At 35.5% G+C, this 10,089-nt stretch overlaps 1 protein-coding gene across 1 annotated transcript in view; it reads left to right on the top strand.

Annotated features, from left to right (window-relative positions):
* The first annotated feature begins 1,398 nt into the window (after window positions 1–1,398).
* Window positions 1,399–10,089, top strand: part of LOC129883199 (DNA mismatch repair protein MSH1, mitochondrial) — a 32,052-nt gene continuing 23,361 nt past the window's right edge. Inside the window, exons 1-9 of the mRNA XM_055957803.1 lie at window positions 1,399–1,675; window positions 4,960–5,083; window positions 5,224–5,321; window positions 6,559–6,634; window positions 6,762–6,881; window positions 7,538–7,585; window positions 7,959–8,023; window positions 8,329–8,414; window positions 9,554–9,718. Coding sequence (XP_055813778.1) covers window positions 1,560–1,675; window positions 4,960–5,083; window positions 5,224–5,321; window positions 6,559–6,634; window positions 6,762–6,881; window positions 7,538–7,585; window positions 7,959–8,023; window positions 8,329–8,414; window positions 9,554–9,718 — 898 coding nt within the window. The 5' untranslated portion in view covers window positions 1,399–1,559. The remainder of the gene's footprint in view (window positions 1,676–4,959; window positions 5,084–5,223; window positions 5,322–6,558; window positions 6,635–6,761; window positions 6,882–7,537; window positions 7,586–7,958; window positions 8,024–8,328; window positions 8,415–9,553; window positions 9,719–10,089) is intronic.

Here is a 10,089-nt window from a genome sequence, read left to right as displayed (position 1 = left end):
TTTCAGCATGTGGCTAGTAAAGTAAAGATAAAGGTGTCGATACAAATAGCCGTTGGACTATATATACAAATAGCCGATCAAACTAATAATAACCACATACTATTAACAAGGTAGGTAGATCAATTATTAGTAGAGTAATAATTTTCTTGCCCTTTAAACATATAAGTTATTGATATTATTCTTAAAATTATATTAGTATTTACCTCATAATAAACCACCCAATCTGAAATTACTTATGCAAAATTTTATATCTATATAACTCACCTCTAAATCAGCTACCAAATGCCTCCTTTCACCTTGTTTGGATGATTATTACCTGTTGTATTACCTGGTTATTACATGACCGATAGAAATAAGTGAAGATCGCGGATTGAGGTAGAATGCTAGTAGAAATAGAATGATGTCTTGTCGTGTGTTGGTTTAGGGTGATCTTAGGTATAGGCGTGCCTTTATAGTTGTGTTGTTATTGCCTTTGATTATCACATTAATTTGCTATCGTTATTGTTTTTGTCTTGTAAAATTTGCATTGCCTTTCATTTTTTTTCCATTATGTTTATATATATTATTTTTCTCTATTACTTGGGACTATGACTTTTGAGCCGAGGGGATTTCAGAAACAATCTCTCTATCGCCATGAGGTAATGGTTAGATCTGCATATATCTTACCCTCCCAGACCCCACATATGGAATTTCACTGGATATGTTGTTATTGTTTGTTTTTTGATTGTTATTTATATTTGATTATATCATATCATTTAAAACTTTAAATCTATCATTTCATAATGACAAAACATCCCACTTTATGTAACGATTGGTTTGATATGATTGTTTCGTTATCTTATTATTTTTTTCTCATTTTTATCTTTACTAATTATTTAACAAATTATATTTTATACTTTAGCCTATATTTTCATAATAGTTTTACTCCTATTTATCAATTCAATCAATTGTGGATATGTACCGTTATATAACAATGAAGAACAAACTATGAGCCCGTTTGGAAACCAACTTAAAGTCTCTTTTTAGTTTCTGGACGTGTTTGCCTAATGCTAACTTTAAGCCATAAAGTTCTTAAAGTCAGTCAAAAATGAAAAATTAGAATTTCTAATTTTTTTTTCCTAAGTGCTTAAAGTCATTTTGTTTGACCATGAAAATTACTTTTATATCCCTTCTATTTTAACTAAATTCTCAAACTACCCTTTTTATTCTTTTAACCCTAAAATTCAAACACTTATTTTCAACATAAACACTTTTATCCAAACACTCAACTGCTTATTTATAAAAATAACTTTCAGCATTTCAAAGTTCTAAAAGCACTCCATATATAATTTTTTTTTTTTTAAGTCAATCCAAACCGGCTCTATAACATTAACGTTTGATTTAACTTTTGCTATGTACTTTCTCCTAAATATATTTGCAAAACAGAGCTAAACAAAGTAGTTCCCTTCTGCCCAGTTCCGACACTACTTGTCTGTTTCCGTTTCCGCATTTCCTTGGTCGTGGGAAGAACAAAACACACACACAAACACACACTGTGCAGTGTGCACCGTTATCGAGCAATGTATTGGGTTACGGCGAAAAATGTCGTCGTTTCAGTTCCCCGTTGGCGTTCACTATCCCTTTTCCTCCGTCCCCCACTTCGCCGCCGTTTCTTTTCTTTCTCTCCACATACCCTGTAAGTCCTTCCATTTTCTTGCATAAAGTTGAAGCTTTTTATGTATAGGTTTTTGGGTCTGTAGAAAAGGTCACAATTTGTTCGATTAGTTAGGGGTGGGGTGGTTGTGGTAGCCCAGAAGGCAAGAGTTTGTTATCTTGTTTGAATAAAGATGTGATTTTTCTTTTTCTTGTATGTGTTATTTGTAGGAAGACCTGGAGTCTTGTTTGTATTCTTCTTTGTATGGTTGTATTGGAAAGTTGAGTGAGGCCTATTAGTTAAGTTGTTTAAGCTTTACCAAGGGCGGAGCTAGTAAGGGCCAGAGGTTCATCCAATCCCCATTTGGCAGAAATTTACACTATTAATATATAGTTAAAATTATTTTTTATGTATATATAGTGAATGTTTAACCCTTTCGACTTCTTCCTGTGTGTTTGCTTCTTCGTATTTTGAAAAAAATTGTGGCTCCACCATTGCTATAGTCTCTTGATGCCTAAATGAGGGCAGCCCCAAATTTGTTTTTTTTGATCTACCAACTAGTACCCTCTTTTTATTAGGTAATTCTGTAGTTGTTTTGTGAGGATGTGGGGTGGTGGTGGTGTGAGGCTGTATCGTGGATTTTGGGAGTAGCGTGAGAGGAGGGACTCACTGCTTCTGGAAGTTGAAAGAGGATCCAAATGCTGTAAGGTTATCAATAAGAGGACCAAATGAAGTAAATCTTTTTGAAATTAATTATGCTTATTTTGAGTACAAGAAATGGGGATACAGAGGTTCTGAGCAGCGTTCTATGTGTGCTCATTAAGATTGATGCTTTTAATCTTTAGTACCTGAAAGTTCACTTCTGTAATTGGACGTGAGAAAATTGAATGAACTAGCTGTCATTCTTTATTTCAAATTGTTGGATTTTACTGGCAAAATTGTCATCTAGTCATGCTACTTCCTTTTTTGATAAAATAATAAATTTCATTAGAAAAGGGCAAAAGCTTACCTGTATACAAGAAGTGTACCAAAAGTAGAAAACCTCACAAGAGGACATGGTTTTCTACAAATAACACCCACTCATCTATACATGTAGGAATCCTATGAGTGCACCAAAAAGAAATAAGGGAAAACAAGCTATTCCTCAAGTGTACAAAGTCTTTCTCTACTCCGTCAAAAGCTCCTCTATTCCTCTCTCTCTATATGATCCACATAAGTGCTAGAGGAGCAATATCCCATGCCTTGCATCTACTCTTCCTTCTTCCAAATGCCCAACTAAATATTGTTTCTTTCACAGTGCTCGCCATCACCCACTCAAGTCTGAACCATCTCAAAATTTCCCACCATAAACAAGAAGCTATTCAACAATGTAGGAGAAGGTGATTCACATCTTCACCTAATTCTTTGCGCATGAAACACCTACTGACACAAGTTATCTTTCTCTTCCTCAAATTCTCCGCCTTAGGATCAGTCCCCTCGTAGATAGCCAAGTGAAAAAACATACCTTTCTTAGTACCGATATATGTGGAAAATCACCTAATCATGCTACTTTCATGTTAGTGACTAGTTGTGCCCTAGCTTCCACCTTTTTCTACTTCAGACCAATGGAGCTTTCTGGAGTTTAGATAGATCAAAAGCATGAATGAAGGATAAACTATGTTTGGGAGGGGTGGGGGGAACCCACCCCGCACCAATGCTGCTTTGACCCTTTTTTCCCCAAAATTATAGTACTATTGGAAGGCAGTTGGTGAACATTTTTGTTGGCAAATCATTACAATAGTATGGTGCTGTGTGTGGCACCTTTCTTGCCCAAACATTAATAAAATTTGTTACTTGCTAAATTAAGAAAAAGTGCAGGTGTATCCGGAGGCACAATTATGGAAGTACTAGAAAAAGTTATGCATCTATACCATCTCTCTATTTGTCCGAGTGAACTAGTTTAATACATAAGCTCCCATATAGACACACGTGATGTAGGAGTCGCAGGATGGATTGTCCGTCAAATAACGGTTAGAAAGATAGGCTCATATGGAATGTTAATCCGCGAGCTACCTAAATGAGTTGTGCTTGAATAGTTGATTCATTTTCAAAAAGGTCACGCAGGAGTAGGACACTCATACAATTCCAATCCACTAGCTTGTTGTTCCTATTAAATCTCATTTTTCCATTTAACTGTAAATGAGCCATCTCATGCTAGGAACTCAAGGCTCTCTCTCTCTAAATTGAAAAAAAGTTCATCTCCCCAAAACCCTTAGCTCTCCTATTTGACAAGGCTATCAAAGAAGTAGCAGCTGACGTGACTCCATACTTGATGCCTTACTTTTGTATAAGGGTGACTTCAGAACCTTTGTTGTCTTAAAAAGGGATAGTAAGATAGGTATCACTTTTGGAGTAGTCGCTCTCCATTGCTTTATTCCTTCCATGTACACCATTTCTTTGGGAATGCTCTGTTTGCTTGTTATTGTGCTACTTTAGCTAACAAACCAGTTTCAGTTCTCCTTGAGGCACTGTGTGAGTAGAGATTTGAATAAACTCTATTTGAGGCTCAATGACGTATGACAAGATAAATAAATAGATGAATAATATAAGAATTAAGAAAGTGAACGACTCTTTCTTCTTATATAACCGATTTCCTCCACAGTAAATCAGCATGTAATAGATTCTAATCCCTTGCAATCTTAGTTACTAGTGGGGTTTTAGTTTATTAGCTGAAAACTTGCTCTTTCCGCCATGGAATTAAGAGCTTTCTCTTCCGTGGCTATAATGTATGAAACTTTCATACCTGGTGGTTCTGATACTGTCTTGTTTGGGATTGATCCACTATTAAAGTCTGCATCTTTCATAATTTGGACAAGTTGTAGAAGCTTTCTTAAAACTGCATCTAGGTCTTTACATAAGTTTGAGGCTGAATCACAGATAGCTACTTTACCTGTCATGTTCTTTAAATGGTTTATGGAAAGATAAAGCTTTGAGAACTGAATAAATAGAAGTAGAAGGTTTTAAGGTGCAAAGAGGATCAGCGTTTTTCTGGTACATTTGATACATAACTGAGAATTCTTAAATAGAGAAATAATCAGTGACTTATGGTTGATGGCATACATAGTGCTTGTCTATAGGTTGTTGCGAGTTGGACGCACTTAAGATATTTGTGACTAAGGGAGTTCCTATTTATCATTCTAAGCTTTGGGATAAGATAACTTCAGGCTGCATATGTTGCTTCTTTTGATTATATTGTTTTACACAACTCTCATATCAACTATTGATGACAAATTTCTGGATCCAAATAAATTTTGTTTTCAATTTCTGTATTCACCCGTTTGTGTCAGGTGCCGAGAGCAGATACGCTGCTTGAAGGAGCGGAAATTTTTTGCCACTTCGGCAAAAAAACTCAAACAACCAAAAAGTGTTCCAGAGGAAAAAGACTATGTTAATATTATGTGGTGGAAAGAGGTTGTTTACATTTCTCTTCATAACTGGGTTGATTTATAATTGCGGGATGCAACTATGTAATTCTTTTCCTTTTTAAAAAAAAGTGCAAACAAGAGTTTAATTATTGTATAATGTTATGCCACCATGATTTTATGCTGTAGAGAATGGAATTCTTGAGAAAGCCTTCTTCTGTTCTACTGGTTAAGAGGCTTACATATTGTAACATGCTGGGTGTGGATCCGAGTTTGAGAAATGGAAGGTTAGTTCTTTCATGTTGTCTTTTGATCCTTCCTTTAGGAAGTCTTTAAACTTGTTTTCCTTCCAACTTAGAGAAGAGTTCAATCAAGTGTTCTGGGAGAATCTCAATCCTTAGCATTTCAAAAGGAAAAAAAAGAGAAGGGTTCTGGGAGAAGTGTCTTTGTTTTTCTCCATAAAGCTCAACTATAGGTTTTACTTTGTAAATCTACATGTATAGATTTTCTGTATTTCTTAGTTTATTCCTCTATAAATTGGAATCTGAAGCTCTGCTGAGAAGAGTTTTAGATTTTCTTTGAGATTTCCTTGTCTTTCCTTGCTGATATTCTAGTTGTTTGCACATTCTTGGTCTTATATCCTCATATAGATATAGTATTGTCAGAAGTGAGTTGTTAAGAACTCAAAGTGCAAACTCCAATGTCTAAGTATTTCAATATTGTCATGCTGAATTTTTCTGCCTATACTCACATGGATATAAATATATTACTCCCTCCGTTTCAAAAAGAATGACCTGGTTTGACTTGGCACGGAGTTTAAGAAAATAAAGAAGACTTTTCAATCTTGTTGTCCTAAATTAAAGTTATGTCAAATGTACAGAAATGCCCTTTAATCTTGTGGTCTGAAACATGCCATGTGGAAAGGTGTTACCAAAAAAAGAAAGGGGTCATTCTTTTTGAAACAGACTAAAAAGGAAAGGAGGTCAATTCTTTTTGAAACGGAGGGAGTAATAAACATGTGCTAAATGATGGTTGGCAGGCTTTGCAAATTGCACAAAAAACCATAATGATGTTCTTTTTCAGCATGGTTTCCTAATCCATGTCAGAAATCATATAATACCATTTTGAACCCATAATAATATTTGATTTTTGACATGGCTTAGGGAACCTTGCTAAAAAGCAAAAAGAATCCAGGCTGCAAAAATTTATCCAAAAAACAATTGTAGGGTACCGTTCAAGTTTGACCTTACCAAGAAGCAAAAAAAAAAAAGTTCTGTACAGACTACTAACTGTCATGTCTACTCACCGACATGTAAAGTATACACATATACGTAATATACATATGCTTATGTCTCCTTGTGTCTTTGTCTGCCTATTACTTGTGTCTCATATTGCTTATGTTTTTACCAAAGGCTACCCTTGTAGCTTTATCATATGCTTATGTCACCTTGTGTCTTTGTCTGTCTATTACTTGTTTCATATTACTTAAGTTTTTACCAAAAGCTACCTTTGTAAATTTATCAGTCTTAAAGAGGGAACACTTAACTCGGAGATGTTGCAGTTCAAGTCAAAATTTCCCCGTGAAGTTTTGCTCTGTAGAGTATGAGTTTACCCCTTTCATTTACTCTTCTTTAAATGTGCTTGAAAGTCACATATCAGCTCCTCAATTGATGAGGACTGCTGTGATCAAAATCAATGAGTGCTTCTTGTTCTTCTTTGACTTTCAGGTAGGTGATTTTTATGAAGCAATTGGGTTCGATGCTTGTATTCTTGTGGAATATGCTGGTTTAAATCCATTTGGTGGCCTGCGCTCAGATAGTATACCAAAAGCTGGTTGTCCAGTTGTGGTACTGTTTTCATTTTCTTTTTATATATATTCTTTCAATTTTTATTTTCCATTCAAAAGGTTTATACATTACATGGATTACATATTATGCATGAATGGACCTCCATGCTAATGTAGGGTTCAGAACTGATTCCTCTTCTGAACCAGATTTGTGCCCTTAAGAATACCTTGTTCGTGACCATGTAGAAACCGAGCTTGAGGCTGGATTTGTTTTCTTTACCTCCTTTAAAAGGGTGAAGAAGCTCTTAGATGTGTCTACGTTGCTAACATGCGAATGAAAAAGGGGATCATTTGATTTTCTGATTTTGTAAACTTGCCCTTTTTTGATTACTTTCAAGTATAACTGGTTCCTTCTTTTTGAAGCTTGTTGAGTTGAGAATACCTTTGACTGCCTTATGTCCTTGAATTGGTTCCACTTCAATGTTGACATAAAATAAAATTTGTGCAGTTTTATTCTGTCATCTTTCTGCACAATAATACCCAAGAAACTGCCAGTAGAGTATGCTGAATTTTCTGAAGTTCCTTAAGCTGTTTTTTAAGATAAAAATTTGTGTTATTTATTACTCTTATTCCGTCTCTCTTTGTCGTGTAAACTGTGTCATTTTTTTGTTCTTTTTGCAGAATGTAAACTGTGTCATTTTTTTGTTCTTTTTGCAGAATCTAAGACAGACGTTGGATGACCTCACACGTAATGGTTTCTCTGTGGTTAGTGCCATCTCCAAACTATCAGTCGAAATTTCATTATCCTTTTTGTTGGATAAGTTCTTATATATTTTTAATACATGGGAGGTGGAGTGGAAATTTATATTGGTATGTTAATGAACTTGTAAGAGTTGGCTTTTTCTCATTAAGATTTAAAATGATGTCTTTTGTTAGTGAAGTTATGGTCTGATTAATGTCTCGAAGTGCTAATTTCTTACAATGTTCTTTCAACCACTTGACTGATATCTTCCTACTTCTTCCCTCTTATCTCTTTTCCAAATATAGCTTCGAGTGCCTCTCTGTCCCTCATTTCCTTTTAGTCATGCAGAAAACAGATTTATTAATTTGTACAGCTGTGTCATGTTTGCATTTGTAGTGTGTCGTGGAGGAAGTTCAGGGTCCAACTCAAGCTCGTGCTCGTAAAAGCCGATTTATATCAGGGTAATTACTTATGAATATCTCAAGATTTCTTACAAGTACAATTTTATTTCTGGGTGCGATTATACCGTTTTAATTTTTGTATCTCTTGGATTTTTCCGTGTCAGTTGAATATACTATTTAATGTCTGCTGAGATGCAAAGTATCAGTTGTGAGAAATGAGAAAAGCTTTTCAGCAGGCTAGCATAAACCAAAGTATCTTATATATTCATAAGACCTACATCACTGACATTTTTATACCTTTAGAAAGGATGCTGGACGATCCTAACTTGTGGCGACTTACAATTGACTTGTTCTCAATATTTCAGGCATGCACATCCAGGCAGTCCCTATGTTTTTGGCCTTGTGGGGGATGATCAAGATCTTGATTTTCCAGAACCAATGCCTGTTGTTGGTATGACGGAGCAAATTTTTCTTTCATAAATTGGTTTCTCTTGCTATTTAGTTTTAAAGCTAAATAATTGCTGCCCATGCATGGAACCGATGTTTTTTATGTAATTGATTTTGCAAGCACAGAGTCATCGGTTCTAATTGTAAGCTGTTTACGTCCAAGCCTGACTTCTTACTTTTTTCAGTATTCATAATGTTGGCCTTGTGTTTATCAATATTTTCCCTTCAAATACACTTTCCAGCTTTGACCTCAGTCATTACTGCTTGACCACTTATTCTCCAGCTAAAAGCCAGAATATAGGCTGCAACTACTCTCAATTCCAAGCTAATTTGGGTAGATTATTTTTTTTATCAAGTAAAATAATTTTCATTCATAAACATACCAAAACGGCCTATACAAAGGTTATACCAAAAGATCAAGACTCTACAAAATATGATACTCTGCAAACTCCTCCCAATCCTCTATACAACAAGGAACTTTTTGTTAACATCAAAGGAAAAAAAGGGAGTGGAGACTACTCCTCAACTACAAGAAACTTGACTCTACACCTTTAAAAGCTCTCCTATTTCTCTCTTTCCAAACTACCCACATTAATGCAATTGGAACCACGTTCCAAGCCCTTCGTCTTCTCCTCCTTCTCCCGCTTGTCCAACTGAGCATCAAATCTTTCACGGTTCTTGGTATTATCCAAGGAGTGTGATACCATCTAAACATATCCCACCATAATCTCATGGTAAGCCCGTGATGTAGAAGAAGGCGATTCATATCCTCGCCCACCTGGTTGCACATGTAACACCAACTGGCGCAGACAACCTTCTGCTTTCTAAGCTTTTCCGTTGTCAAAATCACCCCTCTAGTGGCTAGCCAAGTGAAAAAATACACCCTCCTTGGCACACATGAATCATCACTATCTGTTTTGCTCCATTTGGACCCATTTCATTCCAAGATTTTATAATTCAGAGCTTTCCTATGCTAGAAGTCCTTTTCCTAGTCCTTTTCCTACTGAGTAGTGACTGCTCCCTTGACCACTTAAGTAACAAACAATTTTTTTGTTCATTAGCATCTCATATTTATTACTTATGAAAGATGAAGTAATTTTACTTGCAAATAACAAACTAAGAGTTATAATTTGGTGGATACAGGAATATCCCGTTCAGCAAAGGGATATTGCATTACCTATGTTTATGAGACTATGAAGAATTACTCTGTGGAGGATGGCCTAACTGAAGAAGCCGTAGTCACCAAGCTTCGTACTTGTCGATGCCATCATTTGTTTTTGCATAATTCATTGAAGAGCAATTCTTCAGGTTTGCAGATTGCTCTTTTTGTTTTTACCGTTGCTGATTAGGGAGTAAAGTAGCTCGGCTAAGGGACCTAATATCCACATAATCTGGCATTCTAGTTATAGTTGTATATATTTGTTTGGATATGTAGGTGAAGTTAAATTTGAGATAGAGACCAATTCACAATGTTACTGTAGGACAGCAGTTTGGTTTGATTGCATAAAATATGGTCCTGATGGCTTTTTGAAGTTTAGAACTTTAGGGATAGAGACCCAACTGTGTTTTTATGGATAGTAGTAGAATAAAATACTATTTTTGATCCATAAAAGATACAAAGTTTCATCTGAATGAACTTATCAAAAAAAGAAATTTTTTCACCGGAATGACATCGACAA

Source organism: Solanum dulcamara, chromosome 3 (assembly GCF_947179165.1).
Source record: "Solanum dulcamara chromosome 3, daSolDulc1.2, whole genome shotgun sequence".
Taxonomy (NCBI): Eukaryota; Viridiplantae; Streptophyta; class Magnoliopsida; order Solanales; family Solanaceae; genus Solanum; species Solanum dulcamara.
This window is presented reverse-complemented; position numbering and strand designations above follow the sequence as displayed.